The 16,638-nt window shown below is 42.8% G+C and overlaps 1 protein-coding gene across 5 annotated transcripts in view; it reads right to left on the reverse strand.

Annotated features, from left to right (window-relative positions):
* Arid1b (AT-rich interaction domain 1B) overlaps positions 1–16,638 on the reverse strand; it is a 397,185-nt gene that overhangs the window by 66,420 nt on the left and 314,127 nt on the right. For all 5 annotated transcript variants that reach the window (XM_077802067.1, XM_077802070.1, XM_026393857.2 and 2 more), the window contains exon 7: positions 1,921–2,100. In XM_077802067.1, coding sequence (XP_077658193.1) covers positions 1,921–2,100 — 180 coding nt within the window. The remainder of the gene's footprint in view (positions 1–1,920; positions 2,101–16,638) is intronic.

Raw genomic sequence — 16,638 nt, forward strand, 5'->3', positions numbered from 1 at the left:
AGAATTCTTACAGGCTCAGTACTCTTAAGTGAAAAGTCTTCATAATCAATGATTCCAGAAAACTGAAGGAGGATTTTGTCAAAAAAGGAATTCATTCCATGGAAATCATCTTCCCTGCTACTGACTCCCATAGCAGAAGCTCAAGGTTTATTCACAAAGGACTTGTTGGATGGTCTGAGGCCGTCTTCTGTCACTGAGGAAGGGGCTCCAAGACTGACTTGCTGAGGAGTACAGAGACCTACGTCAAAAATCACACGAAGCCTCAAGGGTTGTAAGTTAAGGCCTAGACCTTCAGCATTCAGCAGCCAGTTCTGAAAACAGAGCCGCAACCTTGTCTCCAGGTATATTCTGAGAAAAAGTCCACATTTTCCAGGCCCACCATAATTTGCAAATTGCTTTCCAACTGTCTACAGTTTTTTTCTTTCCTTGACAGCTACAGAAACAGTAAGGGCAGCTCCCAGAATAAGTCACTCACCAGTCCTGCCTCAAGCCCTTCATGTCATCATGACCTGTGCTGACAAGGACAGGCAGACCATTACTGTCAGCCAGGAAGAGCATCCTAAGGCTTGCTGAGTTAATAACCTGGAAAACCTGTATGACGTGGCATGAAGGGAAGCACGCAAAACAGAGCCCACGCTCTGCACAGGTGCACACATGCCAAGGCAAGAAGACTCATGCGTTGGGTTTTGTTGTAGTTTCCTAGCACAGAAACAACTGCAAAGGAAACAGAACACAGCAGTACAAGGCAAGATGCAGGGCCACACTGGCAGTGCCACTCCCTTCCCAAACTGTAACTACCATAAAACAGGACGAGGAGGCTGTCTGTGAGGCGCCTGGGCCTCTGCCCCCCCCCCCCCCCCCGATGTGGCCCAGCTAAAGACACATGGCTCTCCAAGAGGCTTGTCCCATGCAGGACTGGAGGGGCCATGGAGGGATGGGCAGCCCGACACTCTCATCTTCCCTTGGAGTGTTCCTGAGATTTTCAGAGGTGAGGAAACTCTAGAAATTGTGCTAGATTATCCCATTCTCTAAATTATCCATTAATGTCTAAGTAAACAAAATATAAAGAATGTGCTAAATTCAAATGTCCTACTGCCCATAGTGACTTTCAAAAATACACACACACACATCCAGATGAGGTTAAACCTTGATGAAAGGACTCTGCATATCTGATAAAACCTGCATGAGCTCTAGGAAAGCAATCCTGGGGGGTGCATCTGGGGCAGCTTCCACTTATCCTTCCGTGCTCCCCTTTTCTTCCTGTTGGAGGATATGCACCTGTGTCAGGCTCGTGCTGTCTTCCAGGAGTCGATGGTGATGGTCGGGGAAGTGAGAAATGCCCCCACCTGCTCAGCACCCCAAAGACAGGCTGGTGGGCCATGAGCAGGGACACCCTTCTGAGTCAAGAGTCTGAGGTCCTGAAGGGGATTACTGAGAGAAAGGTCCCACAAGATGAGCCCTAATAAATCAGAACCTTCTAAGCTAAGGCTTGTGTCCTTTCTCCATAAGCACTGGAATGGCACTGAAGAGACAGGTTTGCTCCCCCATTAGTAACTGTTAACACAAGGCACACTTAGCGCTTAATTAAGGAACAGGGGCTGTGGTTCTTCCCAGCATTATGGGCAGGCAGCTCAAGGACTGTAGGTCTGCATTAACCTCACAGCCTGTGTCAGGGACCAGAGAATCTTTTTTTAATTTAATTTTTATTTTTAGTTGTAGATGAACACAATACCTTTATTTTATTCATTCTTATGTGGTGCTGAGGATGGAACCCAGTGCCTCACACATGCTAGACAAGCACTCTACCCCTGAGCCACAGCCCCAGCTCCACCAAGGGAATCTTCAAGCACACTTAAAGCATTAAGACCCAGAAGGACTAGTGTATTGAGAGACTCGCACCACTCACTGCGCCACGTTTACCTTGGGGTCCATACTGGCTCATCTGCGGGCCGTAAGTCCCACTCGAGTTGCTCTGCTGAAAGCTACTGATTCCAGGGTGCACCTGGCCCCCAGGAGAAGGATGAGGCGACATGGACGGTCCTGTCTGCTGAGGTCCGTACTGAGACATCTGAGGGTTTCTTTGTGTGCCTGCCATAAAACCTATGTGGAAAACAGATGGAATACATGAATGCAGGTGCTTTATAATCTCTGCAGGCACAGAAATGGACATGGGATTGTGCAGAGGGTCCATGGGGAGAGGGCTGGTACTGAGATTCTCCTAAGAAATATCCAAAGACATCTCAAACCCAGGTGAGGGATCTGGGAGGGTGCCATGGGGACATCCTGGTCCTAATCCAGAATTCTCATGAGAGAGTTCCCAGGAACTCAGAAGATGGTGAATTTGACCTGGAGAGAGGAAAAGAGCAAGAAAGGCAAGTCACCGTAACAGCTCTTACAGGTAAGGCCTTCATGAAAGAAAGGTACCAGGCAGAGCTGAGAAGCCTGCACCCTCACCAGGTGCACATGCTGTGCCCAGCTCCTCAGCCCCTCTGCTTACAGCACAGTCTCACGCCCCCTGCCCCCAGCGTCCCCTGCACAGAGCTGAGCTCCCAGGACAAGTGCTGTTCAACTGGACTCCTGACCCACTGGAAGCCCTTCCAGGAGCTGACTCTCACACTCCCTTTGCAGGTGAACTGCATAAAGCCCCCCAAGGCTCCCCACTGTTGGTGGGACTCACATTCAAACACCTGACCCCGTCACAGATCCTTCATGGCCCAGCAGTTGCCTTACTTCACCCCCTTTTCCTATAGCTTTCTCTTCTGCTACCCTCATGTCTGCTGGCCTTCTAGAAGTTCCAAGAAGATAACATCCGACTCTCCACTCAACAAGTCTTTCCGATCCTTTAGACATTGCTGGACCCTCCTGGTTCTCTAGGCGGCTCTCCCTGCCCCACACCCTGCAGTCTCAGCCTATTTCACACCTACCTATATTCACAGCACTTTTTGCAACCTCTAAGTATTACTGCTATTATTTTTTGGCTCGCTTTTCCTCTATTTTCCACCACTAAAACATAAGCTCCATGATGGCAAGGATCATGTCTGGACTTACTGCTGCACTGTATGTCTCACAGGAGTGTGGCACAAAGCATCAAAAACAAATCTTTTTTTTTTTTTTTTTTTTAAACGAATGAAGGTTTAATTCTTTAGGCACACAAGAGAGTGCTCAGCACAACACAGTAGGGGTTAGTGTGGTGCTTTAAATGGATAAAGAAGATGAATCTTTAAATGATGCAGAACTACAATGTCAGGTGTGTCCATGTGCTAGCAGCTGGGATGAATGCTAGTAAGCAGCATGGGCTGTCTGGACGGAGAGCCCTTGAGTCAAGCCATATTTCTAAGAAAAGCTTGTATAATCAAAGTAGCAAACCAACAAAGGGCAGTGTGAGAAATAGCTCCCAGAACCAAGTGTCAGTGCTGGTCACTGTGCCCGCGTTGCCAAGGGAAGGCTCTAACTGGGGCAAGGCAGGTTGATGCCTGCTCCAGAGGAAAACCAGGGCCGAAGTTCCCAAAGAAAATCAATTGCAGAGGTGCTGGGTGAGACAAGACCTCCATCTAAGGGCAGCTGAAACCTGGGAGGGTAAATGGTACTTTATGTTTACAAAGGCTATGGTTGACATTTCACTAAGAAAAAAAGAGAGGGAGATACTTTTAACATTGCTTCTACCTAAAGAGATATAAAAGTAGGTAGAGCTAGTCTTTATTATCCTATTTAATTTATTTATAAAGATAAGTCTTCTGAAATTGGGCTCAATTGGCAGCTCCTAGACATAAATCATCATAGAAAATGTTTGCTTTTTCAAATCTGAAAACAAACAGAAATCAGAGGACTAAAATTACTATAAGTGATTGCTTCTTAAGATGTTACATGAAATATTTATCTAAGCTTTACTATAAAATTCTCTAGAGTTTCAGATACAGCCTTGTTGAATTAAAAAAAAAAAATCCAATTCCATACAGACCGTGTCTGAGTTCTCTCCCCGACTGCTTTCCTCTTCATTAGCAAAGCACACAACCCAGGTCCATTTAGCATTCCATTTCACCTCTACCATACAGGTGTCCATGAAAGGCCTCGGAGCTCTGATGATAACCCTGGAGCCGTCAGTGGCTGCTGCTTCTGGGACCTTTCCTGCAGGCTTATGGTTTGTTCAAGTGAGTTCTAAGAATTCTCACCTGGGCAAGCTACTTCTTTATTTTAGACTATTGTTCAGTACTTAAAAACACACATCACATGAGAATTCCATGGGAATTATCCCAATGATCAAAGACATTTTGCAGAAAAATCAAGTTTGTGAAAAGACTTTAAAAGGAAGTGGAATCTGAAAGCTAATTTAAATGCAGTGCCCAGGGTGTAGCTTTATGGTGGAGCATCTGCCCAGCAGGTGAGAAGCCCTGGTTGATCCCTAGTACTGCAACATAGAGAAAGCACCATAGCATCAAATTCTGTAACTTATGGACAAGTTCTATGAGGTGTGGAATTCACCTATTCAAACAGAAATTAAAACTAGGAGTTAATTTTCTCCCCATGTATTTTCGACAGCTCCACTTACAGGAGCTTCTTAAAATCTTGTTGTCTATTTTCCAAAAGAGTTGCCCCTTTCCCTGGAACCCCCAAGACCTCAGAAGGGGAAGGTGACAACTTCCCTGCTTCTGTCTCCGCTATTGCCATCTGACACAACGGACTGCCAGAAGGTCTGGGTTACAGTTCTGTGCCTCCAGCTCAGAACAGAGGAGGCGGATGTGTAAAAAGACATCTTGCAATGCAGATTGAACCCCACTGCTGTGTGACCTTGGGCAAATGGTAATTTTTCCAAGCCTCAGTTTCCTCTATCTTGAAATGGAGATGAAGTTCCTGTAAGGATCAACTGATCCAACCCATGAAAGTGTTCTGCATACTAAAGATAAGACAGGACAATGCCAACATTCTGCTTCATAAACGACCAAGAAAACCTCTAAACTCCAGCACCCCACATGTTCACATGTAGTTTCCAGTCAGAATAAACAAGCCAGTTCTTATTTCTACATCTGTTTTATACTTAAACACATGGGATTCACATGGTCCAGCACCTGTGTAACCAGAGGGTTAAAAGGGCTCTCCTGGGGCGGGGGAGGGCGGAGGGAAAGGGCAGAAGAGGGGGGGCTGAGGTTGTGGCTTAGCAGTAGAGCGCTTGCCTAGCATGTGTGACGTCCTAGGTTCAATTCTCAGCATATAAATAAGTTAAAAAAATCATCAACAACTAATAAAAATATTTTTTAAAAAGGGCTCTCCTGGGGGTGACCCTCTGCCCCTTCTCCTGCCAGAGTCCTGCCTAAAGCCTCGATATTTCTGCGCAGCCTTGCAGAGGCATTTTATGACTCGTGGCTGTGCTGTGTATATCTCCCTGATCAGCAGTCCACATGAACAGTGTCCAGTGGATCTTTTGATTCCTGTTCTAGAGCTGTCCATGTCATCTGCCTGTCCCCACTGGCCCTGAGCACTCTCCCTCCTGTGTAGCAGGCATAGCTGCCATCACACACCAATGGATGTGCCCTGCCCTGCAGACCCATGGGAAGTTGGCCCTGAGGCTTGAGGAACACTGGCATCAGCTGTATATTGTCATAGCTGCAAAGTGACAAGATTCGGCGTACATTTTTGAAACTAGTTCTACTCTAATTGGTAGCATTCAGAAGGGGCTGAAAGGGAGTAAAGTTCAAAGTTAGAAGTCAAGTGAGAGTTAAAGTGATATCTAGTTAAATGGCCGCAGTAATCCCTCGGGAGAAGTCTTGATTTTTAAAGGCTACAGAATATTGCCATCATCTTTTAAGCAGGTTGATGAAAAATAAGGATCAACAGAAGTTAGCTGGAAAAGAGGGACTTGTACCTTCCATCCTAACTGTAGAAGCTATACGAATCTATTGTTTCCTCAAGTGCAAAATGGGGAGAGTCAACAAGGTGGATGTGAGCTCAGAAACACACTAACGTGTGGCCCAAAGCTCTCAGAAAATGTCAGCATCTACTATGGCCAGGGATTCCTGGGATCACAGGATGCCAGTCCTGGCCTTGCACTCTGCTGTGCACATTCCAGCCAGCTGCAGAGCCCTCAGGTACCTGAGTCCTTGCCTATTAAAATAGAGGTGGCACTTGATGGTAGCAGGGTCACTTTAGCTCTAGTTCTCTATGACTCTGGTCTGAACATTTTCTCTCCTAAAAAAAAAAAAAAAAAAATCTAAATTGGGTCTGTAATTCCATTTATATTTTTTTTTTTGGGGGGGAGTCCTTTAATTTGTTGTTGTTGTTTTAAACATCTTTATTTTGAACTAAATAAAGGTCTGAATATTTCCCCCAAAATGGAGGGAAAAAATCAAAGTTCAACCTCAAATTCTCTATTCATGGTCACATATTTGGATGTACTTTACTTTTAGAAAGTTATTATGAAATGGCAGCTTGTGCCGCAGTCTGACAGCTGGGAGAATGCAGCTGCAGCTTTAAAGAGCTGTGAGATTTCCTAGTCGTAAGCTGTCTGAGTTTAGAAAATCAACTTTCTAGTAAGGGAAATCTAGAAAGTATAAAACAAATTTCCTATACATTATGAAACTATAGAGTTATTAAATATACTATAGAATTATGTTATATAGTAAATATCTAACATGGGGATAAACTTTGGACAAAGTACTAAAATAGACAATTATATGTTATATATAACACTGTTTCTTAGATATTCCATATGAAAATGTATTTCATCTATAAAGTAAACAAATACAAGGGTTTTTTAAATTGAATTTACCATTTTTAAGTCCTGCATTACCTGGATAAATACCACAAAAACTAGTATTACCACACTGTAAATGAAGAGAGGCACATTTCTGGCATAAACAATAAACTGCCCTTTAGGAAAAGAATTTCAAGCAAAATCTGTTTTCTTAGAGAGAAGGTCATGTGTCAGGACAGGAGAAACACACACTCTGACCCGTCTGGAACCAGAAGAAGTGGGTTAGAGGCTGCCTCTACCGACCCTCTTGTGGGACCTGTGGGCTCTTTTGTATGAAATAGTGAAAGCACTTCTTGCCTTGGCTTACAAGATTGTTCTGAGAATTCTGTAAGAAAAGTGTATGCAAAAGCGCTTTTCCCCATGAAAATGCTATACCAAGGCATTACTATTGCTTTTCTAGCGATTCTATGAGCCCTTTATTCATTGTGAGTTCCAATTTAAGCTATCAAACTGGTAACTCAATCCACAATGTTACACAGATCTTCTTTCTACCAGCATGCCTCAATTTTACTCTAGCATTCATGGAACTATGACAAGGATAAGGAAAAAAAAACATTTTTTTTTTTTTAAGCAAAAGATGTGTCCTTGCACTCAACTTAAAACTCTGTTGAACAGAAAACAAATCTTATCCACGATGAAAAATGATAAAATTACAAAGCAACTTATAATTTTATATGAGGAAAAAACGGTAACATCTTGGTCAATGGGTGATCACTTCCCTTGGCTCTCTTTATCATTTATTTAGTGCCAGGTGCTGGGATATTAAGCAAGGAGCAAAACAGACAGTGTCTGCCCTTAGGGAGCTTCCACTCCAGTGTCCAGTAGAAAATGGACATCCAACAATTCAAAATAAATAGGTCTGAGTACAATAAAAAGGTACAGGTGGGGTCAGAGTATCTGGGGAGGGTCCACTTAAAACTGGGGAAGGCAACGGTTTCCTTGAAGTCAAATTTAGTCTTGAGTCCTAAACCACATGGAGGAACCAAAGCTCCTGTACTCCCAGAGGTCTGTGGGGTACCCTTTCATTTGGTTAGTTCTTTTCCATGCTTAGCTTAACACATTACCCCTTTCTCTCAACCCCACCCTGGCTCAGCTCCTGAAGGTCAACAAGGGAACACCCACATCCAAGAAGCAGCAAGGCCTCTTCCAACTCCTGCCTCTGGCCCCTGGGCTCCCCACCTTGCCCCACCTCCTGTTTTCCTCCTCTCAGAATGAGGTCTGCCTTGATTTGCTTCCTGGCCAGCACACACGTCTTCAACATTTGGCCCCTCCTTTCTCCTGTCTCTTCCCACTGTGCTTCTGTCCCCCGGGACGTCTGAGATCCCTACAGGTACCAGGTTGCTTTAGCCCTGCAAATCTATGCAAATCCTGCCACTTAGCAAATATTTCCAGGTAGGGTGCTATTCTCTGATCTAGGTAAACAGGTGACTCTTAATGAACATATATTGCATGCAAAAAATTGCTTATTATTAGTTCATTTAAGTTTCAAAACAACCTAGAGACATTGTGGCTCACAGAGGTGAATTTGCTGAGGTTATGTACAAACACTCGTTTTCAAACCAGTTCACAGCCAGGAAATTTCATTATTGTTGCCGTACCTGGGACTGAACCTAGGGCCTCACACATGCTAAGCTTTACCAGCAAGTTGCATTGCCAGCCCTGGGAAACATACATACATACATACATACATACATTCATTCATTCATTCATTCATTCATTCATTCATTTATAGATGGGATTTCAGATGTTGCTCAGGCTGGTCTCCAACTCCTGGGCTCAAGTGATCCTCCTGCCTTAGCCTCCCAAGTTTCTGGGACTATAGGTGTACACCACTGCATCCAACTAGGAAACATTTTATATCATGATCTAATGTGCATGTGTTTACATTTTCACATACGTCATTCAACACACATTGTGCTTCAAAAAACAAGTTTCACCCCTACTATGTCTAATGCTCTCATATTTTACATATCAATAGGGAAAGACACCCACTAATGGGAAGCATGGGGTGAAAGCAAGATGCTCTGCAGCATCCCCCACTGATCATGCCTCACAAGACTTCGCTTCCACCACAGGGATGAACTCCTGTCCTCTGCCTTCCCCAGGCTCCTGCCCACCACACTCCTTGGCCTTCCAGGAAAGCAGCCTGAAGTCAGGTGTGGTGGAGCTGTCACCACGCTATCATCTGTTAGTGTGTCTGGCTCTCTCCCAAACGGCGAGCATCTGAGTACTTAAAAGCTTCTCTTCTCATTTGTCTAAGCAAGGTGTCTGGCTTGGAGTTGGACAGATACATATGCCTTTAGGGAATAATAAGGCCACTTCATTCTGTATCCATTTACTTTTACTGTACAAAAGCAGCTTAGTAAGTCAGACTGTTGCTTCCTGTGCCACCTGTCTTCAGAGTATCACAGCTGAAGGAAGGACTGTCGAGCAGCAGCAGCAACTGACAGATGACAGCAAGGGAGGGAAGGGGAAAGAGATTCCCCCCGTCGGGCCTCCATCCACCTACACCACATCCTCCACTCTTCCCGGCCCACCGTGGGGCCTGCAGGCAGAGCCCAGAAAGTGGCTGCCCTGCTTCCAGTCAGGGAGCTTCCGGCAAGTTCAGTCAAGCCTCAGTTTCCTTTTCTGTCAAGAGCCTGTCTCATAAAATGAACTGAGGCAATGTGCAAAGCACAAGGCTCGGTCAGCCCTGTGCACCTGTCAGAGGCTCAGTGAGTGACAGCTACTATTGGTCACATGATTTTTAATATAACCCACCATGAACTTCCCGTTGGAACTACTCCAAGTTTCCAAACCAGCTTCCTATGCCAGGTTTTCCTACAAGCCATTCATCAGTAAAGACAGAAAGTGCCTCAAGGATTTGGACATTGGTCACTTCCCTGCAAGTGCAACTGCTACCCCCCTTGACACTGTGACCCATATCCTGAGGCCCTTGCCTAGGAAGTCTGTGTCTCTGGGGCTTGCCTCGCGTGGTTCACTATCAGACAGCACTGAACCTCTACAAACAGCTGCTCCAGAAATAATTGGCCAGCTATGTCATTTGGCTCAGAAAAGCTAAGCTTAGCCCCTCTATCTAGCTCTGGTAGGTACTGATTAGCTCTGGTGGCCCAAAATTCAGTGTACATCCTCCTTGGCAGAGAGTGGGAGGCCGACTGAGAGACGGAAAGATGGACAGTGGGAGGAAGAGGGAAAGAGACACTGAAATTTCTATCAAGGGTCTGAACAGACTCTTAAGGTAAAGGGCAAAGATTCTGGCCCACAGGATCTCAGGCATCACGACGATGGCTAGCTTTATAAACAACTGTGCAATGGATCAATCAATCCTTGAGGGTTTTATGTGGGGTTTACAAGAAGACCCAGGTCTGACCTAGGGGAGACCTTTCTCTTCACGGCTCTATAAGACCCTGGCCAGGACAAAGGCATTGTGCTGGCACTTTCTGGTGATCTCGCAGTTCTGGGAGAAATCTTGGGCAGCTTCTTTCCACCTTCTGATAAGAGGCTGACAATCTATATTCCAAAGGCACAGTGCTAAATTATGTATTTAATAACAACTTGGTAATTTCCAAACATCCAATAGCTAAAGACAGCACAGGGGGTGCAGGGTTGCCAGGATCTGACTGGGAGGCATTTAGTCTGCTTTTTTTTTTTTAAATAAATATTTTTTTAAATAAATAATTTGTTTTTCTGTGGTGCTGAGGATTGAACCCAGGGCCTTGCAGAAGCTAGGCCACTGAGCCATAATCCCAGCCCTAATCTACCTTTTTAAAGCACGGTTTACTTAGGGCCATTCTCCTATGGTAGCAACCTTACCATTAAGGGACAACATCAAACCAATAACCCATTCTTGTCACACGGCAGTGTAAGTAATATTTACTGCAGGTTTAGAAAAAAATGATATTTCACTCTGCATTATGGAGACCCAGTTTTAAAGATTAAGTCAATAGACATTTTTCTTTAATCAAATAAAAATCCCTTCATCACTCTGGGAAAACTGGCCTACGTGAATCAGCATTTCTAAACATTTACCTTTTTTTTTTTTTTTTTTGCATTGAACCCAGGGGTGCTTCACCACTGAGCCATATCCTCAGCACATTTTTGTATTTTATTTAGAGATAGGGTACCGCTGAGATGCTTAGGGCTTTGCCATGTTGCCGAGGCTGGCTTTGAACTTCCAATTCTCCTGTCTCAGCCTCCCAAGCTGCTGGGATAATAGGCATGTGCCACTGCAGCTGGCCTATATTTTTTTATTAGGTGAATTTTCAAGACCTTTTCAATATATTCTTTTTAAAAAAATATTTATTTTTTCAGTTATAGGTGGACACAATATCTTTATTTTATTTTCATGTGATGCTGAGGATCGAACCCAGTGCCTCACTCATGCTAGGCAAGTGCTTTACCTGTAAGCCACATCCCAGCTCCCCAACATATTCTTTAGCACTGTCCTATTAGTGATTTGTTTAATGAACATTTTCCCCAGTTTAAGAAAAATGCTATGTATGATTCTCTTATTTGTAAAAGAGAAAATCCTTACAAACAAGAATCTTAAATCTTAGTAGCCCAAAAAATGTTTAAAGCAATGGGTTTATTTATCATAAGAATTTTCCAAATAAGATATGAAATGGAATGCAGAGTGTTTCTGTACAGTAAGGATGTGAAAAATTTCTTTTCTGGATAATATAGAGATAGATACAGCTGATCTTTAGTAGCACTAAAAAGTTATCAAAAATAGAATAAAATTTCATTTAATTTTAAATAGTAAATTTAGGCCTTAAAGCACATTTGTGTTGGATTGATACAGGAAACTATCAAGAAGCTCTATGAACCCAGATCTGCAATGACAGTTTGTCAGAACTTCAAAACTGACAGCCATGGCTGAGAGTACCATTCAAGGAAAATACACTTCTGGGTTGAAGGACATTAGAAGGCAAATATAGAAGTAGCTAAATGAATAGTGAACAAATTTTCCAAAATTGAACTGAAGGGAATTTGAATATGGGTCTTGGCTGCCAACTGTGTCCTCTTTTCATCTTCATACAATACAACACATTCTGCAACATTAAGTTTTAGAGACTTTAAATCCTGTTGGAAAAAAAAAAACAAATTAAGCGCAAAGCCCAAGTCATGGTTTGTCACTACATGAGAAAGGAAATAGCAAGGAGAGAATGCCCCAGCTTATGTAGGACAGCCAGACAGAAACACCAAAATTTAATTTCTTCAGAGGTGTCTCTTCAACCAGCAGAGAGCTTTGCACTGTCAGGACATCAATAAGATACCTAAGGTTCCATAAGCCACCAAAAAGCAAAGCGTGGTTTCCCTGTGGCACATGGACAATTTATTTTCATGGTGGCGTACCGTTAAAAAAATTCACAGAATTACTGCCTTGCTTCTAAAAGCCCAGTTCAATAAAAGATGTCTCACCACATGTGTGAAATAATGGTCACACGTCACCACCTCAGCCGAGTGTCTCCAACTAGAGAGACAGGCCATTTCTCTTCCCAAATAGGTGTAAGAGTCCGGTTTGGAGAGAAAAATATATTTTAGAAACTATTCTTGGAACATTTTAATATCTTCAGTATTTATTTCCCTGCCTGCTTCTCTTCGCAACATGAATTGCTTTGAGGAAGACAGAAACTAATGACCCGTTCAAGGCTTTAACCGGGGACCCCCGTGTCTTACCAGCTGTGCTATTAGGTTAACTGGCAGAATCACTCCCTCTCTTTTCCCTGCGAATGTAGCGCCCTATGCAAGGGGGCACACACCACAGCATCGAAGCTGCCCCCCTCCACAACAGCCCTCTCAGCTACTGACTAGCCTTGAAACTTACACCATCTATCATTGAGTAAATTAGAATCAGGGGAGGAATCAAACTAAATACCAGATGGCAGATGGGGACAGAACAGCCAGCCTTTCCATGTGCACATTTTCAAAGTTTTATCTGCAAAAGTCAGCTTTAGTGCTGAGGGCAACGAGAGCCTGCATATGTCTCTGTGCTGGAAGAAGCCAAGAAACTACTTTCTATGGACTTTCTAACCGGGTCACACTTGAGCTAGATGTACCTGATGCTGATGCTCGTTATTAATATTTTTACAATGCCATGCAATTAACCAACTTGAGATACAAGATCTCATTTGACCTCTGCAATAAATTCATGGCACACTCTAATCCATATTTAAGGGAACAGAGATTTAATTAATTGTCCCAGATCACAAAACTGGATAGTGGTAAAATTTCCACCTGAACTCAGATCTTTTGACTCCAAGGTCCTGACAGATTAAAATTAGAAACAGTATATGAAATAAGAATCACTGGATTGTGACAATGAGAAAGCTCTGGTGCTCGTCCTCATGGAGTTCAAGGTGTTCTGGGCCTGGGGTGTTGCAGCTGTTCCCTGGCAGTGAGTGGGCCTTGAGCAAGCTGCCTCCTCCTAGGCACCTGACCTATAGGGGCAGCACCATGATGGGCAAGCTTTATGCATCTGCCCACCCAGCAAACTCTGCCTTGGGCCCTCCTAGGTACCAGGCCACCAAAACCTGAAGGATCAATATGCTGGGCAGGCAATACGAACCTCAGGGGGGAGAGCTGAAGTAGTATGGGGGCAAAAGCATGCCAGTTGGAGAAAGGAGTATGTAAAGGTCCTAAAAGAGGGTCAATGTGGCACGAGGACATGAGAACCACAGTGTAGTGAGAGAAGGGGAGGTAGGAGCTGGGTATGGAAGGGCCCCCACTAGCAGATCAGTGTGCCTTTCTCCAAGGCACAGGCACTGATGCAATTCTTGTCTTCTGGCATGACTGTTTGGGATGTGGCATGCAAAATAGACAGGAAAAAGAGCTGGAGGCTTCTGAAGGTGCCTAGCTGGCCTGGGGAAGACGTGGGAGAAAAAAGCATCAAGCGTGGCCTCAAGCCTGCTGGTTGGGATAAAGGGTGGCCATTCACTGAGGAAGAACACAAAAGGAGCAGGGGAGAACCTGCTGGTGTCTGTCAGTGTGTGCCATACACAGTGGCGAATTTACCCAAGATCCAGATGTTCTCAAATACTTCCACTGAAGAATAATGAGCAGGTTAAAAGTGAGTGTTAACTATTAAAAGCTTTAATCGACAATTCATAAAATTACGACATATAACAAAAGTAACAAAATTATACTTTTAAAAAATATTTTTAAAGATCAATGATTTCTCAATGAACATAAATCAGTTTTTACTGTATGTGACATATTTTCTCAGCTTTTTGATGGACATACATCTGGACAGTAGTCTGAGAAGGAACTTGATGATGAACCTCACACAGTACTTACACCACAGCTGCACCCCCTTGGGCTTGCCCACAGTCTAGCCCAAAACCAGAGGTCTGAGGCTCAAAAAATTAGAAACACCTTTCTAGAGTGAAGTCTAGATATCCTTTCTAGTATAAAACCTCCCATTTGAGTTTATTTGCATCTTTCACAGACCACACAAAAGGGATTCTCAAGAGCAGAGGCTGAATTAACTGCCACAAGGGTAAGGGTGGAATATTGATAATGCTCTTCTTACAGCAGTGGGAAAGTAAAATACCATGTCTTCAGAAAGAGAAAGAACTAACAATATGGGTTATGAAAACATTTTCTGACAATTAGCATAACCTGAGGAACATCTCAACATCAGCAGATTCACTGTCCTATTTAAAACTGAGAATTCAATAGAAAGATGAACAAAATAATTTCATAGTTTGCAAAACCAGAACAATTTTTAGTAAATAATAAATCTCACTTCCAACTCCTTAACAGTTATCTTGGTGGTCTCCTTCATTTCAGGGCCAACTTGTTAATCTGTTCTTGATGATTAAGGAGTTAGGTCAATTAAAGTATTCAGAGTAATTTTTAAAATTTCAAAATTAACTTATGGTATAAATATCACTTGAAACAAACTGGTAGTATTAAAAACTTCAAAAATTTTTAAGTATGTAATGAAATACTCTTGGGTTATAAAGAGCATGAAGATGGTGAGGGGAGGTGGTCTCTGGACATTTCACTTAGTGCTACTCTTCATATGTGAGAATTCCAGCTTAGAAGGACACTACAGCTGCCCAGCTGGAGAAACATCTAAACAGCAGCAGTGACCTAAGAGGGAGAAATACTGTATCACAGCAAATGATCTATTTTGGCAAAATGGTAAACTTTTTAAATTTGAGAACCAGAAATGTTCTAATATTTGGTTGTTCTGTGCTTTGAAAAGATCTGCGATCCTTGAATGATGTGACTAAAAATCTGATGAGAAATTCTATTCAGATTGAAAGGAAACAAAAGTACACCACTAATTGGTGGGAATAAAATTATACTAAGGCAGTGAACATTTGGGGTTAATAGTAAAAGAAAAAGAATAATGAAGACATATACTGTTCAATCAGTTTAAGTAAAATACATAAGTTGTAAATCTCAGACTACTGAAATACAGACATTCTAATTTACTATTTTTGGTAGCACACAAAGAGGACATCAAAAGGCAGGACCATACCCCATCTGAGATGTGCTCTTGTTGGACAGCAGCACTATTCATATTTATAAAAATGCAACTGCCAATAAACATCACTTTGAGAAGATCAGAAAGATGAAGTTTTTGTGATTCTGCTGACAAATAGCTGTCCAAGACCCTAAGTTTGGCTGGAAAAAATTCCAGGACATCATACAAATGCACAATTGTGCTATCTCTGTTCTCAGTCCACAGCCACAGTGGAAGCGCCACTGGTCCGGCTCCACCAACCACAGCACCATCAAGAGCCAGTTCTCCTGCAGGCACAGCCAGCCTGTATGTCGCCAGGACAGCGACTGCCTCAACACGGCAGAGGTCCACATCTGGTCAGCAAGGGGGACAACAGTGAAGGCTAGGAGAAGCTATTCAATAATTCTGGAAAACCCCACCCAGGATCCCTTCGTATGGATCTGGCAGTCAAAGAATGGTGCCAAACAAATGCCTCTGGCCACAGAATACATTTCCCAGCACATCACAGACCTGCAGCAGCATAGATTCTGTGCACTGTCTGTGTCCGAAAGGGAAAGTTCTTAGGGGCTGTGTTCCAGCATATCTCAAGGACTAATTAAATCCTCATTACTACCTTCTAATTATTCAAATACTGTGGGATTATGCTCAGGAAGTCCCTGCTGGCGCACTAGATGAAAAGGGTTAAACAATCTATGTTGATTTTGAGAATCCAGATCTAGTTCAGACCTTCAGAAAGCCACCAGCATTAACATGAATATTTAACAAGACACTACTGTGAAAATTAAAAGGGAATTCAATTAAAAGGTTTTCGAAAAATTAATTCTGACCTCTCTACATCTGTCCAAATAAATAAGTCTTCTTTCAATGTTTTCACCTAATTGCTAATCCAATAAACCAGAAGGGCAGCTGGTAGTTTCATTAAGCTTAACACACTATAGGGGTTAAAAATGTGATCACTTTAATGTTAATAATTATTATACTTATTTATCTGCTCAGATGATTACTCCATATTCCTTCCACGCCCTCTTGTAAAACAGAGCAACACAATAATAAGCTGTTTCATACTGCTCTTTTTGAATTTTTAAGACACGCATGTTAAAAGATTAAGAAACAAGGAAAAAACTAATCCACACTTGCTAGGTACAATTTTCCTGTAAAATCTATTTTAATATTTTAGGGCTACCCTAACTGTTCCTCTAATCTTAGGTAGCCTTATTTATACTACTCCATTTTTTGGTGAGGTGATTTAATAACAATTCTGAACACTGTTATATGAGGTCTATAGAGAGAAGATTTGGTTTAAAATAAAAATCAATGGCAAATATGTCACTACTGAACATCAAACTGAAGTTTGGACCTTTCTTTCTTTCTTTCTTTTTTTGAATTTATATCAGCAATAAAGTAAATACCAAAGAAT

Source organism: Urocitellus parryii, chromosome 8, assembly GCF_045843805.1.
Source record: "Urocitellus parryii isolate mUroPar1 chromosome 8, mUroPar1.hap1, whole genome shotgun sequence".
Taxonomy (NCBI): domain Eukaryota; kingdom Metazoa; phylum Chordata; class Mammalia; order Rodentia; family Sciuridae; genus Urocitellus; species Urocitellus parryii.